We start from the raw sequence: 17,021 nt of genomic DNA, 5'->3' as shown, positions 1-17,021 counted from the left end.
ATGGAATTGATCCACAGTGCACAAGGAAGTGGCGCTCAATGATTGGAGTGAGCACAACAAAGAAAGGCTCGTACTCTGCTTGTTTCTGAAGGTTCCTACTGGTCCACGTTGAGACAGAGAGACAGAGAGGCAAAGTCAAAAAACATTTAAAAGACAAACCTTTCAAGGTCATTAGAAATAATAAACAGGAAACGACACATACATAAATGATATCAGCATTTGATTACAGACATTCGAACAGAAAACATGTCAAACAAGCCACTTGTTTGACATGTTTTCGGAAAGTCGGCAGTGCTCTCTTTTATGAGAGCACTTAAAAGTTTATTTTTTAATAATTCAATGCCCTGCCCTTTATATATCAAGGTCACAAATCATAAATAACCACAGTTAAACAATCCTTATTATTCAAATTGACTTTTTATTTATTGTATGTAATAAAACTGCAACTGTGGCTGCAAACTGTTTAACAAGCTGATAAACTCATTTTAAGTCAGTGACCCTTTTCATAAATAGCTACTACATTGACAGTATTCAATGTGGCATAAGAGTTTTGCACATACAAGTAAAAGGAAAGTAAAACTAACCAACAAAAAGAGGGGGACAGTAGTAGGCATGTAGGACATGTAGGAAAAAAAACACAGAATCCTAGAAGGCTGTAATAAAATGTACCTGTGGAAGAGAAGGGTTGGCTGTATCCCTGGGCCAGCATGGTGTCATAAGGAGAGGCTGCAGCATGAGTCTGCAACACTTGATTAGTAAGGAAATGGTTCCCCAATGCAGCTGAGGAGAAAGAGTTGAAAAAACTATTTTCACAATTTTGACCAACCAAGGGGGCAATGCTGAGATTTAGACAAAATAGGAAATATTCACCACGGTTCAGAGTAGGGGTATTGTTAACATCTGCCGCTATGAAGGAGGATTCAGTCTGTCTGCGAACTGTGTCGTTCCACATCCTCCTGATACGACTCTGCAACAGACATATTCCACACAACGTCAAAAAGTGACTCAAAAAAGATTGATAGAAAGGAGAGAGAGAGAGAGATAAACAGACACAGATGTACAGTGTGTGTGTGTGACGTACCTGTCTGTTAGCAGTAGCCCTTCTACTCTGGCTGCTGGTGTAGCGACTGTTGGAGCGCAGGGCCGCACCCTTCACCGAGTCCGGAGAGCTGGACGAGGAGGTGGTGCAGCACTGTGAAAGGCGCAAGCACCGGCCGTAGTCCTTCTGGCCCTAAAAAAACCGCAAACAAAGACACACACAACCGTTCAGCCGGTAAACCATGATGTTGTGGACTAAACATTCTTGCAAAAAAAAAAGACATACCTTCCGGGCAAGTGTGCAGTGCAGTATGGTGATGAGGAGGGCCTGGGCCGTGTTGAGGGAGGAGAAGAGGTAAGCCAGGATAAGGGACGGAGCGGACAGGAACATGAGGCCAGAGGACCAGGTGACACACTGGAGGAAGAGCAGCGTCAGGGAGCCCACTGCCCACGCCCTGCAGACACACACACCACAGGAACAACCACACAACATCAACCAGAGTTGTGGTTGTTTTTTTTTCATTTGGATAACAACTCACAAATAGATTTTCTAATTTCTAATTGTCAGGTCGGCGGACTTCAATTAACACAGAAAAGCTGCAGCTGTGCTTCTACTTTACAAGTACATCCACATGAATAGATTGGGGTGGGTATAATAAAGTATGTAAGTAGGTATACTAGTCCGCACAACAGCTCAATGCTCACGAAAAATTCTGTAAAATGTGTCCATAATGTTTTGGCAGACAATTTGGCCTTCCACAGGTGTATAAGGGGTGGGCTAATAATATAATCAGTGCCTGGGGAATTCAAAGAGGACTTGCCCACATCCATTACGATCAGAATGTCACCATCCCAAATTTATGAATAGCTTAAAATAAAAAAAACTTAAACATTACAGATAAAGTAGCAGCATTCTGAAAATCTGGGTGTGCGAGCAATTTTTCACACCAACTTTTCTTTAAATTAGCTGGACAGCACATGCTCTCTGATTTCTTCCTTGGAGTGCAGTTTTTTCCCCGTCTATTTTTCATGTAAAGCGCATTGCCAAGATGTGACCTTTACCAGCTCAAAAGAATCCAAAGTCTCAATAGACTTCTGGAGTGCATTTTTTATTCTGCTCTTACAAAAGCTGTGAACGCTTGGCCTTGAAACTATTCAATACGCTGCTGATCAACAGAATTCTGTTCACCCAGACGACAAAAAGACCGCATTACATCTGTTTTATTTTTGTAATTCACAATGGCTCACTCTGTCAGTTAGGAGAGTTAGAGTTTTGAATATTTTAAATTAACTTGAACTCTCTGAATGGATAGATTCTTCACAAATAACAGACTGTCTCCAGCTTGAGAATCATTCACTTTTGATCAGTTTTTATAATTTTTCGTCTGGTTTACAGTTTTTTTCGATTGCTAAACCACAGTGGGCATAACTGTAGCTCAATGTGCAAAACTCTAACTACAGTCTGCACTACCAACAGTCACTGGAGCTGAACAGTTCACTTCACCTGCAAAATAGGCTCAGTGCAGCAAACACTATGAATTGTCCTCACTGAGATAACACACACTGTCACTCAGAATATGTGCAGAGTACAAACACTAGCATCAAACCCCAATACACAAATTACAAACTTTTAATCTTTACAGTTTGAATAATTTGAGTTATTTCACACAAATTACATAATATTTTCTTTGATGAAAGGGTGAAATTCTTTCACATGAAATTGTTTATTTTACAACATACCAGTTTTTTTAGGAAAACAAAAAGAAATGAAAATCAGAAGTTTGCTTCAATAGATACACATTTTGTATATTTTATTGAAAACATTTCCAAATGTAGTATTTATCTGTGTAAATATTCTGTAATTGTAATACAGAAATCAATTCCTGTAATGTTGTCATTTACTGTAAGGATGCAACTCTAAGCTGTTTGTTTGCTGGAAAATTTGTATTACAGATGCAACTTTAGATTTTTGCAGATTGGGTTGCACTCTCAACCCTGCCTCTCTCAATGAGAGACCATGATTCACAACAGGGTCTATCAGTGTAGCCCTTACTGTATTTCATCAGACATTACAGCTCTGTCTTCCTCCACACATACACACTATCACTGCCACTCTTCTCCCTACAACAACCTGTCTTCATTGGTCCATTTCCCAAAAAAAATATATTTTTGAGCTTTCCCTTTATACTGTATATGTTCACTAACAAGTCTAAAACAAGACATCTTACAGTAGTGTTTCAGTTGACATTGCTATCTGCAGTGTTTGAAATGCACTAGGCATTCATTCTGTTTTGAATGTGTGGTTTACAGTTGTGGCAGTAGTGTGTTAGCGTTTGAAAAAAAGGGCTGGAAATCCACAGTGTTGTGCAGGCTGTGGTTAAGCCATGAGATAGATGTGTAGAGTTTTGAAAATTGTGTTTAAGCAATGAAAAACGAGCTACAGTTTGGCCCGAATGAACCGCTGCTCTGCGTACTGTTGTTAGAGTTTTGCACATGTCGCTCCAGTTGTGCCCACTGTGGTTTAGCAATCGAAAAAAACTGTAATCAGGTTTGGGGCCATGGCATTGAACGAGAACTATGGAAGCAAAAAAAAATATATATATATATATATATTGCAGATGAACATGCAACAGGACGGTAAACTAAATTAAGCCTTAAAGCTTATTTTTATCAATCCAGCCCCCTCGTTCAGTTCCTTAATTCAGCGCTGCTGTCTTTTTCTGCATGATTGGAGCCAAAGCCAGCATAACACAATGGGCTCTACATATAATCACCTACAGTGAGACACTATACTTACCTCAGGTTGTCATGGCGACTGGAGTCTGGCTTCAAAGCAGCCGTGCTGTGCATCTTATGTAAGGTCATCACTAAGACAACCAGGTTTAACTGCGGCCAAAAAGAACAAACGGTAAAACACTGGTTATGGTTTATTCATTAATAACAATGCACACGATACATCTGAAAATGGTTGGAAATCTCACCGTAATGACGACACCGACAGGTCCCAGGAAACTCCATATGAAGTAGTTGTCTGTTCGCAGCCAGCATCTGCACACACACGCACACACGCATGCACACACACACACACACACACACACACACACACACACACACACACACACACACACACACACACACACACACACACACACACACACACACACACACACACATCCATAGAAACACATAAACAAATCACAGTAAAATAAAAACCTCCAAAATAACAAAGTCATTCTTGGAGTGGACACAGGGAAATATAGATCTAAGCCCCTTTTACACAGAGATTGCGGCATATTGACGGAACAACATCACTCCAAAATGCCGGCTTTGCTTGCTTCTGTGTTATTTACACAGAACCAAGCAACGCCGGCCTGCTGGCGCATCAGTAGCCCCTTTTACACAGCGCTCCGGAATGAAAGAGGTGCTTGTAAACAGCGTCAGGTGTGACGTAAACATTTAGCGCCGCGCCGGTCAGCTGCTTTACAACAACAACACTGGCCGGTGAATTGAGAGCAGAAGTGCTGGAGCTTGCAGTAAGAGGGCCGTATTTTACTGTCCCCACGATGTGCCAGTTGATCTCGCTACGCGCTGAGTCCAACATCACTGGGACTGTTAACCAAACTGACAAAATCAATCCGCTTCACCTCTGTGTGTGTGTGTTTGTGTGACAGGTTGGTTGTGAGCGAGTCTCTTTGTGAGGGCAGAGATCTGCCAATCAGACATACACATACACATACACACAGTGTGTGAAGTCACGTAGGCAGAAATAAAGTGTGGATATACGCTCAGACTTAGGATAATAATAGCGGCGTCGGAATCCAGTCAAGACGATGTGAGTACGTTTGGCCGCATATTGACAGTTAGACAGTAACTTCAGTCTGCAGCCCGCAATGTAAATGTTCCGCAGTAATTTTCTCCATGAATTGTGTTATTTATGTTGGGGGATAATGCTTTGTTAGCTAGATGGAGCTCTTGTTAAACATATTGGCCGATTAGAATTATTATTTGTAGAGAGTGCGAGTCTTGAGTTGTGTTAGCAAAACAGTAGCTCTGTGGCTAACAGCTGAGCCGGAGCCTTCAGTCAGCTGAAGCAGTCAGTCTAGCGGGGCGAGCAGACTATTCCCCCGTTACTAGGTCGTATCCTTGGTCGTTCCTATTTACTGGCGTACTGAACTACGTTTTAGTTACATAAGAACCTAGTGGGTTTGCAATGACAATTCCAGATATTAGACAAGGTCTCAGGGTTGCTGGGGAAACAAGTTGTTTTTTATTAAACTCCTCTAGGTTGGCCGCAGCTTGACATAGTAACCGTTGCTACTGAGTGAGTTCCGACCGTGTAACGGACTGTTTTTGGCTGTTAAAACAACATGTTGCGTCAATGAATTGCTTTATTTTTTGTAGTAGCCATGTAATAAGCGGGATAATGTATAGCGAACCTTCAAGCTGAACAAGAGCCCTCCGCTGCGCGTCGGGCTCCTGCTTCAGCTTGTCGGTCTTTATTTCTAGCAAGTGACCCGTTCGCTATACTTTATCCCTTACTTAGCCTAGCCTAGCTTTCCCATTGTACAACTTCTCCTGGGCAGAAATAGACTCATACACTCTGCAAAATGAAGCGCGGGGGTTTGGATTGAGCAACGGACCTTATGATCAGCTAGATTATACGCCGTTCCTTTTATTTGGTGATTTTTACGGGACATCAGGCCGCCGTGATTAATGTTAAACACACGTCCTTCAACTGCTAACATGGTCGCATGTTTAGAACGTAGGCTATGGAACGTCAAACGCCCCCCTGTTCCGCAACAACAAGCTGGAGCATTTAAACAGAGAGGCGGAACTGATTGTGTCGGGAATCTTACTACCCCCGAGGTAGTAAAATTCCCGGAACAATCTCTCGCACCTTTCTTCCCTCGTTCCGCAACGGTCGCATTTAAACAGCAGGGCGGAGGGCCGAAAGGCCGGCATATTCCCGGCTTTCACTGGCTGTGTAAAAGGGGCTCTAGTCAACTAACTGTTCCCATTCAAAGCTGTGCATGCAGACGCGCAAACAAACACACACACAAACACACACACACACACACACACACACACACACACACACACACACACACACACACACACACACACACACACACACACACACACACACATAAGTCAACTTACGCAGTTTTGGAGCCGTAGCCCCTAAAGTCAATGGCTGCTGACACGGCCACCACCAGCCCGGGAATAGAGTAGCCACACAGGTAGAAATACTTCCTCCTGGAGTTACGTCCCTCAAACACTTCCCGCTGCAGCAGGTACAGCTCCACCGCCTCCAGACACAACCAGCAAAACACTGAGAGGAGCGAGAAGTGCAGCAGGCCAGCAATGATGGAGCACACAACCTGGACATTTGGGAAGAGAGAGGGGGTTTAAAAATACAGTAACATCCACCGTATCATACATTGCTGACATTTCCACCTACTTAACCTTGGTTTGGGTATCTGTCTAAGGTCAAAGCACTCACTGTGTATTGAGTCTTTTTGGCACCAACGAGGAAGAGGAGTTCAGTGATGAGCAGGTTGGCCCACAGGTTGCAGTGGATGGTGCTGTGGTCAGTGTGCCATGGCGCCCCCTGGCAGCACAGGGTGGTGAGGCAGGTAGCCAAACACACTAGTGCTACGGAGATGCCAACCCAGGAAACCACGTAGACGAGAAGCTCTTCAACACCCACCCCAAACTGATAAAGAGAGGGGAGGAAATGAAAAAAAGGAGAGATTAAGGTGGATTATGTATCTGATCATAAATAGCATGTGTAGGCTACGTGTGATGCAGTTTTGTGATCATCTATTCTACGTCAATGTATTTTGTGGTGTGTGTGTGTAGTGCTTTTGCGTCTTTGCCTCTGGTTGTGTGTCCCCATGTGTTACATAACGTCCACTCAAATGCATAAAATCAAACACAACAAAGAGAACATCTTACAGAGAAAAAAACACTTAATTCAATTTCATGGCAGACAAAGCACCCCGCTTGCATTTATCACTCCCGCTCTCCTTTAACAGCCTACGATTATCACCCTCCCTCTGTGCTGGATTTTTAAACAAGATTGAGGGAAGCACAGCGGGGGATGTTGTCCAACTGTGCTACAGCTAATGGGTGGTGTAGGGAAGCCTTTGGTGGTCGAAAGAAGAGGCTGGTTTTATGAAGTTCATGTTTGGCCACCTGACCATCCAAAAAGAAAACCATTGAAGTATGAATGTGTCTCATAGTCGGTTCAAACACTTAATGATCAGCACATACTGTATAGCTACAAATGCACATTTAAGACCAGAACTCTGCAAGGCTGTTTTCAGTGCTGTGTAAATAGTGGCTTAAAAAACTTAAAAGATACTGAAAAAACAAAGGTGTATCCGGTGACAGTTGATATAGTTATATTTTGCTGCACTGTCCTACGGAAGCCTCACATAAATAGTGTTGTAAAAAAAAAATGATGTAGCCTTAAATCTGCTTACTGTCTGCCCTGAAGGCGAATATAAAAAGTGTAGCGTGTTGTTTTTGTGTGTTTGTGTGTGTGTGTGTGTGTGTGTGTGTGTGTGTGTGTGTGTGTCGTTGCTTACAGGGGGCTGCTGATACGTCATGAGGACCGCATAGCTGGACAGGTGGTTGCAGGCGCAGGTCGTGTGTGTGTTGTTGGTGTGTAACAAGCGGCAGCCTTGCGTAGACCACCTGCCACTCCCAGAAACCCCTGATGCGTTCCAGAAAGAGCAGTTGGGGCCAAAGTGGTTCTCCAGCTGTGTAGACAAACACACACACACACACACACACACACACACACACACACACACACACACACACACACACACACACACACACACACATACACACACACACACCACATCATATAAGCGCCTGTACAGAACACTCTGGGACCAGAACTTGCACAATGCTAAGGAACTTTGCTCCCTCTAAAACATTCATTTTGAGATAGCTCCAGATAAATAGGCTTTCCCAACAAACCTGCAGGTGCCTCAAAGTGAAGATCACCGGCTCGGAGAGGTACACCCTGTTGGATCCTCTGTGCACAGAGGCAGAGATGACGTGTGAGTTGACCACCAGGCTCCTCCGCCTGGCCTCGGAGCCCTGGTTCAGCCCCAGACCCAGGCGCAGAGTGGAGTTCTGCGTGGTCAGGAAGGAGCCGAGGTTCTTATAGAGAGTGAGGACCAGCTTTACCTGACCTGCAAAGAGGAATAATGACAAGGACACATAATGAAGAGAAAATATCCACATTTCTACCATGTTTTTCCTTTACTTTGATTTATCGCATTCAAAATGAGACACCCAAAATACATAATTTCCACTGTAACAAACTGCTGTGTGCCACAAACCATTGTTGCTGTACTGCTGCAGAGCGGTGGCTGATATCTGCAAGATGCTGTCGCTGTCATAGGTGTGAGGGAAGGTCAGGTCCTGGATGTCCGCCTCTGTGTTTAGCACGTACACCTCCAGATCTGTGTATGGTCAGATATACACAAGAAGCTTAAAATAACTGGCATTTCCACAATGTGTAGAGCAAAAAAGCTAAGAGAAAGAGAGAAAGACCACATACCAGCATTCGGTGCCCTGTCACTAAAACGTCCTTCGTAGAGATTGTTAGCCAATAGAAATGCTCCTTTTTCTACTGCGTCTAACAGCAGCGATGCTGAGCGGGACTGGTCAACGCTGCCCATGTCTGCCCAGGACACCAGAGCCTCAGGACCCAACAGGTTATCAACCGTCTGAACGACCGCCTGACAGAGAGAAGGACAAAATGTGTTTAGTGTAGATCTATCTATCTATCTATCTATCTATCTATCTATCTATCTATCTATCTATCTATCTATCTATCTATCTATCTATCTATCTATCTATCTATCTATCTATCTATCTATCTATCTATCTATCTATCTATCTATCTATCTATCTATCTATCTATCTATCTATCTATCTATCTATCCACCTATCTATCTATCTATCTATCTATCTATCTATCTATCTATCTATCTATCTATCTATCTATCTATCTATCTATCTATCTATCTATCTATCTATCTATCTATCTATCTATCTATCTATCTATCTATCTATCTATCTATCTATCTATCTATCTATATCTATCTATATCTATCTATCTATCTATCTATCTATCTATCTATCTATCTATCTATCTATCTATCTATCTATCTATCTATCTATCTATCTATCTATCTATCTATCTATCTATCTATCTATCTATCTATCTATCTATCTATCTATCTATCTATCTATCTATCTATCTATCTATCTATCTATCTATCCGTCTGTCTTACCTGAACGTAAGCTCTGCACGTGCGTTCCCTCTTCTGCAGCTGTAAAGAAGAAAAACATGTATTGTTGGAATCATCATCGCTTAACATTTGGGCTTTCATTTCCACCAGAAAAAGGTCAAGTACACATCTGTGCTGCTTTACCTTGTTGTAATTGCGAGCGGCCGACTCTTTATTGGCTGGTCTCAGGGCCTGCAGCTGGGAGTCCAGGATGTCCAATAACTGTTCAATGAGCCTGACGGACATGCTGACATCACCGGCATAGATCCGCCCCCGGGTCAGGTTAACCAACTCCCCGGCGATGTTGGCTGCGTTCTCTCCGCTCTTGATCTGGAGTGAAGCGGGGGTTGTGTTTATAATGTTGAATATTTTGACATTTAAAGAGAGAAGTGCTTGCTGCCTGGCTTAAGGGTGTTTGCACAGTGTGTGTGTGTGTGTGTGTGTGTGTGTGAGAGAGAGTGTTTGTTTTATGTGTGTGTGTGTGTGTCTGACTAACCTTCTGTGCAATTTGGCTGACCCAGGGAGAGGTGCAGTTGGAAAGGTCAGGCCCTCGGGAGCTCCAAGCCACTGGAGACTGCACACACTGATAGGAAGCTATACCTGTGGAGACAGGCAGGGTGACACGGACTGTCAGAAAGAGAAAAGGACAACTCCTGTTTTAAAGCAGACCCTGAGGTGGTTTGTCACTTTTCTAATTGTCTTTGCACGTGTTTTCAAATGTGTCTTTTAACCTTGCATGGAGCCCGAGTGCACGCACAACTGTTTTTCTTTCAGTATGCCATTTTTTTAAATAGCAGATAGGAGTTGTGTGTCGTCTAGGAAAACTGCGGTTTGATTAAATATTGGTTAAGATGAAAGACTAGGCTTTACAAAATGCGTCTGACTGAAGTTTATTTGAATATATTCATGAAATAAATTGTAATGCCAGAACAAAAATATTCATGAAAATATGGGTAAAATACAGAAAGGTATTCTAAGGTTTTGTGTAGCCATTTAAAAATAGTTCTTGCACACCATAAAGTCCCAGTGGACTCTTGGCTTGTAAAGAAATAACAAAGGGCAGGATAATGCCTATGCTGCACCAAAAATAAAACAATGAGCTAAAGAGGCTAACGGGCTTTATAGGGCAATATCAAAGCACTTTACCTGAACTGTTTAACTGCTGCATACATTACATGAAAAAACATTACAAGAATACTCTGTTTACAAGGTATTTAATTTCAAGTACAAGAAAAACCCCTGTTTTCAATTACAAAATTGACTCGATTATCCGCTGGTTTAGTCATCACCTCTGTGGTCAAACCATGTCCACATGCTCATCTACATAATCTGCATAACATCTTGTCCTCAGAAGGGGAGCGCTTGGCCATAGACAGCTGCTCAGCGAGAGGGAAAGTTGACTAACCCCAGCCCAGTCTCAACACTACACCCCTCTCTCTTCTTCTTCCCTATCATCTGAAGCCCGGTTCAAACAGAGGACATCCGACTACATTTCAAAGGGATACAGACGCACACATGCAAATACCACGCACACACTGTGCAACACACGGACTGACATCTGTACACACAAACACACACGCGCGCGCACACGCACACGCACACACACACACCAAACACGCACACCCACACCAAACACGCACACACACACACACACACACACACACCAAACACACACACACACACACACACACACACACACACACACACACACACACACACACACACACACACACACACACACACACACACACACACACACACACACACACACACACACACACACACACACACACACACACACACACACACACACACACACACACACACACACACACACACACCACACCTACCCAGTGACCCTTTGGGGCAGGGCCTCTCCACTGTCTCACCCTTCAGGGTGGGCGGCCACTGCACCCCTCTTGCCACCCGGCCCTCACATCCTCCCACCTGCCCGGGTGATCCCCCGGGCGCCAAGGGGACCCGCAAAGGCGGGCGTGGGGTCAGAGGGACCATGGCTGTGATCGGCCGCTGGTCAAAGGGTCCTCTGTTGATCACACCGATGGGGTGAGAGGCCGACGGGCGCACCGGGGTCAGAGCCACAGTGGCCGTGTAGGAGCGGACAGTGGTCATCAGAGAGGAGAGGGGACCTGCAGGGGGGGGGGGGGACACACTGCTGATTCTCTAGTTGCATCACTTTAGATCCAGATACACAAGTGCACCTTTTCCTGACAACACTTATTTCTTTCTTTCTTTCTTTCTTTCTTTCTTTCTTTCTTTCTTTCTTTCTTTCTTTCTTTCTTTCTTTCTTTCTTTCTTTCTTTCTTTCTTTCTTTCTTTCTTACTTCCTTCCTTCCTTCCTTCCTTCCTTCCTTCCTTCCTTCCTACCTTTACAATCATCCTCATGCTTATTTTCCATTTTCTTCCCTTATAGGAAGAGTCCCTTATTTATCTTCATAGGAAAAATAAGACCAAACGTGTGTGATTATATATACATATCCGTCTCCTCTCAATATCTGTTCATATTACATACCTCATTCACAAGTTATTTCCAATCCTTAAATTGTGTAAATAATGGTTCCTACGTGTTAACTCATTCTTATGTTTAATTTGTCATATTTTATTGTTAGGTTACACCTTGTTGCATTAAGCACATATTCTTACACTTATTTCTTTGACATGTTTCTATTCTTAATTGGAGAAAACTGTAACAAAACTAAATTTCCCCCCGGGGTAATCAATAACGTATTTCTGATTGTGATTCCTGTTGTTCAAACCTTTAGTGGGCGGTGGCGGTGTGAACTGCAGCGGGTATCTCAGCACGTAGTAGTTGTTCCACACGTAGAGCTGGTTGTCTCTGGGGTTGTAGTCTATGGAGGAGATGTACTGGTAGGGGTTGGGGAAGGGGATCTGGATGGGCAGCTCCTGTCCCCGGCTGGTGTCGTAGGCGTAGATGACCATGTCGCTGCCCGCCCGGCCCTCCGCCTGCCCCTCGTCATCCTGGAAGACAGAGCGCACTGCGTAGAGCACGCCGCACGCCATGAAGGCATTGCTGGCTCCACGCTTGTCAAAGCCGGTGGCCCAGGTTCCCTCGAAGCGCAGGGTGTACGGGTTCACCTGGTGCAAAGAATCGTATCGTTAGCCTAATAGCATAATTGCCTAAATCATTTTAATTCTACTCTACTTTTACTCTACATCTACTCTATTCTACATCTACGCTACGCTACTCTACTCTACTCTACTCTACTCTACTCTACGCTACTCTACTCTACTCTACTCTACTCTACTCTACTCTACGCTACTCTACTCTACGCTACGCTACGCTACTCTACGCTACTCTACTCTACTCTACTCTACTCTACTCTACGCTACTCTACTCTACTCTACTCTACTCTACTCTACTCTACGCTACGCTACTCTACTCTACGTTACTCTACTCTACTCTACTCTACTCTACTCTACTCTACTCTACTCTACTCTACTCTACTCTACTCTACGCTACTCTACTCTACGTTACTCTACTCTACTCTACTCTACTCTACTCTACTCTACTCTACTCTACTCTACTCTACTCTACTCTACTCTACTCTACTCTACTCTACTCTACGCTACTCTACTCTACGCTACTCTACTCTACTCTACTCTACTCTACTCTACTCTACTCTACTCTACTCTACGCTACGCTACTCTACGCTACTCTACTCTACGCTACTCTACTCTACTCTACTCTACTCTACTCTACTCTACTCTACTCTACTCTACTCTACTCTACTCTACGCTACGCTACTCTACTCTACTCTACTCTACTTTTCGTTAGCCTAATAGCATAATTGCCTAAGTCCTATTTTAAGGGTTATAGAGTAGAGTAAAAGTAGAGTAGAGTAAATATGATTTAGGCAATGATGCTATGAGGCTAACAAAATACAAAATTGACATGGGAAGATGAGAGAGGCCCAGCACACCAACTCCTCCTTCCTCCTTTATTCTACTTTAATCATGGATCTGTTTTCTTTCTACTTACATTTACTTACGTACAACAAGGAGAAGCAGCTTTCAGTTTTTATGCTCAACATATCTGGAACACACTTCCAGAAAACTTGAGGTCTGCTGCAACTCTCAGCTCTTTTAAATCAAGTCTGAAGACTTTTCTGTTTCCATTTTAACCTGCAATTTTAATTTTATTCTAATGTTCTATTTCTACTCATTAGCTTTTAAATGTTTTATTTATATTAATTTGCTTTTCTAATGTGTTTTATGTATTTTAATCTTGCCCCTGTAAAGCACTTTGAATGGCCTTGTGTCTGAATTGTGCTATATAAATAAACTTCCCTTGCCTTGCCTTACATATTGTATAAAGTTTACATTCTTACATATTGTATGAAGTACTTACATTCTCACATATTGTATGAAGAACTTAGATTTAGTGTGTACATATTGTATAATAATGATCATACTAAGTTACTTACTTATTTACCTCTTATTCTTATATTATATTGTTAGATTGTTATTATTGGTTTACCCTTGTCACCTTAAGCACATATTCTTTACACTTGTTTATTTCACGTTTTTTCTATTCTAAATTGGAGCAACTGCGTAACGAACCGAATTTCCCTCCCATAAGTGTTTCTGATTCTGTTTTTTTTTTTTTTTTCATTTGACCGCACCTGGCTGACCACGATGCGTCCGTTATTGGCCTCGGTAGAGTAGATGACCCAGAGGCCGTTCTCGTCCACAGCCAGGTCGATGTCTGACTTCCCTCCCCAGCGGTACGGCGAGGTGTCGTGGTAGTTGGCGTTGACTACCACCGCCTCGCCACTCTTGATGCGTGTGCGCAGGTCATACTTGACCAGGTTGCGCGTTCGCTCTTTGTTGTAGAACACGGCGCCGTCGTACACCACGAAGCCCGTACCGTCCACGCGGCTAGGCAACCTAAAAGTAGGACAGAGAGAGAATGATGGAGGATAGGTCAATTAAAACAGGTTTTTTTTAAGGATGTAATTAATATTATTAAATGAGAGAGTCAATTGCTCTGAAAATCAATTAGCTCCTACGGCTCTTAGATGAACACACAGTTTTTTTTGGTTCAAGGTGGAAGTCAGTATTTACAGGGTAAATACACAGCCTAGGCTCTGTAAATGAGCATGTCAATAGCCTAAGTTTTTTGCATGCTTGTTTACAGAGTCTAGGCGCACACACACAGTGCAGATAGGTAGTGGATCGTAAGGAGATATTCATGGATTTTGAAAAAAAAAAAACGAATCGCTGACCTTTAAGTTACAACCATTTTGCTCATTTCAAATGAACGATTTATGTATATTTATGTAATATCGTACGTTTCCAGAGGCTAATGTCCCATCCTCAAATGACCTATATGACCTATATATTACTATACACATATAGTAACAGTACACACAAGACCATAAGATAAGATAAGATAAGATAAGATATACTTTATTCATCCCAGCAGGGAAATTTAGGTGTTACAGCAGCCAGCATACATATATACACACAACACAACACAACACAACACAACACAACACAACACAACACAACACATATAGGCCTACATACATATAATAATAATAATAATAATAATAATAATAATAATAATAATAATAATAATAATAATAATAATAATAATAATAATAATAATAATAATAATAATAATAATAAAGTTTATTTATATAGCACTTTTCAAAACAAAGTGCTGAACAGATAAAAGCACAGTCAAAACAAAGAGCATAAAACACTTATAATGCAGAGACAATAATTAGCAATGTGACAACAAAAGGATAAAAGACAGGAATGTAAAACAAAAGGCAGGCTCAAATAAAATCTGGAAAGGCTCTCCTATAATAGTGGGTTTTGAGGAGAGGTTTAAAAATGGGCAGTGACTCAGCCAACCTAATTTCCTCAGGCAGGTCGTTCCAGAGCTTCGGTGCCCGTATGGAGAAAGCTCTGTCCTCTTTAGTTTTGAGCCTGGACACTGGGAGGAACAGCAGTCTACTGCCTGAGGATCTCAGGCTATGAGACGGCACATACGGGACTAAAAGGTCTAGGATATAGTCTGGGGCCAAGTTATGTAGAGCTTTAAAAGTAATCAATATATCCCATCTCTACAAAAAAACATGAGCCCACAATACATAGCCAAGATGAGAAAGTGGTATGGATAGTTCCTGTGCATAAGTAGCTGTTACTTGTAGATAACAGTAGAAAAAAGAGAAGAAATTATGCTAAAAGAAAAAGCAATCAAGTGTGCAAATATACAGGTGCAAAATATGCAGCTCAGGCTAAAGTTTAAAAGTTCAAATGTCCTCTGTCCTCATTATGAAGTGCAATCGCAGTAGGTAAAAAAAGTGTTTTTGTATCTTTCCATGACTCACTTGTAGGTGGTGGTCACTCTGTTCTGGCGGTAGTCGTCCCAGGAGGCGTACTCATACAGCACCTCTGTCCTGTAGGGCGTCCAGGGCATGACGTACAGCCTGTCCCCGGCCTGCAGAGGGTCCTTACACCACGCCCCAGACTGGTGCTCCGCCTCCAGCAGAGAGGAGGCCGGCTGGATGCTGAGCAGTGAGCCCGGACACACGAAAACTGGAAAGTTAAGAGGGGTAGACAGCAGGATGTGAGAAAGAAGAGAAAGAGGGAGGGAGATAGGGAGGGAGGGAGGTGAGGGAGAGGGGAAAAGAGTGGAGAGGTAGCGGAGGCAGGTGCGGGGGAGAAAATGGATGGATGCATGAAAAATGGATTGAATTATATGCAATTGATGCAGCAAGAAGAATGAAGAGAAAAAGAGAGAGAGAGAAAGAGAGAGAGAGAGGGGTTTAAAACACCTGTGCTGGTCTCGAGAGGCAAGCAACAGACGAGACGTAAAGTGTTGAAAATCACACACTGTTAGTGTGTGTGTGTGTGTGTGTGTGTGTGTGTGTGGTGAGTAATACAACAGGGACACTGCAATGAAAGGTGTGAGAGTATTTATGTGCCATGTGTGTTGTGTGTGATTTGTGTGTGTGTGTGTGTGTGTGTGTGTGTGTGTGTGTGTGTGTGCGTGCGTGCATACGTGTGTGCGTGCGTGCGTGCGTGCGTGTGTGTGTGTGTGTGTGCGGTTTAGTGCAAAAGAGTGATAGAGAGTGTGAGGTAGAATCAGGGACGCAGAAGGCGGGGCTAAGTTTTGCCTTGAAGTGAATGAGAGGGCAGGTTAGTTTACGCCGAGCACAACGATTGGTCCACCGACATGTCATAACTGTATGGACACATACGTACACTGTACAGTCTCACACTGGCATGCAAATAGGCATGCACACACTCACACACATAAGCAGTGCTTGGTAAGCACACATCCGGACGGATATGTATATATAATCACACACGTTTGGTCTTATTTTTCCTATGAAGATAAATAAGGGACTCTTCCTATAAGGGAAGAAAAGGGAAAATAAGCATGAGGATGATTGTAAAGGTAGGAAGGAAGGAAGGAAGGAAGAAAGAAAGAAAGAAAGAAAGAAAGAAAGAAAGAAAGAAAGAAAGAAAGAAAGAAAGAAAGAAAGAAAGAAAGAAAGAAAGAAAGAAAGAAAGAAAGAAAGAAAGAAAGAAAGAAAGAAAGAAAGAAAGAAAGAAAGAAAGGTGCTCGTGTGTGAATAGGAAATAGGGGAGAGAATGAGTAAGGTCATC

General features: G+C 42.8%; 1 protein-coding gene across 1 annotated transcript in view; it reads right to left on the bottom strand.

The window, feature by feature from the left end:
* Positions 1-17,021, bottom strand: part of LOC307252054 (adhesion G protein-coupled receptor L1-like) — a 45,845-nt gene that overhangs the window by 3,058 nt on the left and 25,766 nt on the right. The window contains exons 6-25 of the mRNA XM_080029603.1: positions 15,737-15,944; positions 14,018-14,282; positions 12,131-12,470; positions 11,207-11,503; positions 9,853-9,956; positions 9,501-9,686; positions 9,360-9,398; positions 8,621-8,801; positions 8,400-8,522; positions 8,032-8,249; positions 7,632-7,805; positions 6,542-6,754; positions 6,199-6,419; positions 4,020-4,086; positions 3,836-3,924; positions 1,325-1,493; positions 1,082-1,231; positions 871-967; positions 670-780; positions 75-98 (exon numbers count right to left, since the gene is read on the bottom strand). Coding sequence (XP_079885729.1) covers positions 75-98; positions 670-780; positions 871-967; positions 1,082-1,231; positions 1,325-1,493; positions 3,836-3,924; positions 4,020-4,086; positions 6,199-6,419; positions 6,542-6,754; positions 7,632-7,805; positions 8,032-8,249; positions 8,400-8,522; positions 8,621-8,801; positions 9,360-9,398; positions 9,501-9,686; positions 9,853-9,956; positions 11,207-11,503; positions 12,131-12,470; positions 14,018-14,282; positions 15,737-15,944 — 3,276 coding nt within the window. The remainder of the gene's footprint in view (positions 1-74; positions 99-669; positions 781-870; positions 968-1,081; positions 1,232-1,324; positions 1,494-3,835; positions 3,925-4,019; positions 4,087-6,198; positions 6,420-6,541; positions 6,755-7,631; positions 7,806-8,031; positions 8,250-8,399; positions 8,523-8,620; positions 8,802-9,359; positions 9,399-9,500; positions 9,687-9,852; positions 9,957-11,206; positions 11,504-12,130; positions 12,471-14,017; positions 14,283-15,736; positions 15,945-17,021) is intronic.

Source organism: Ammodytes marinus, assembly GCF_949987685.1.
Source record: "Ammodytes marinus genome assembly, chromosome: 6".
Classification (NCBI taxonomy): domain Eukaryota; kingdom Metazoa; phylum Chordata; class Actinopteri; order Uranoscopiformes; family Ammodytidae; genus Ammodytes; species Ammodytes marinus.
Note: the sequence above shows the minus strand (reverse complement) of the source record. Positions and strands in the feature narration are given on the sequence as shown.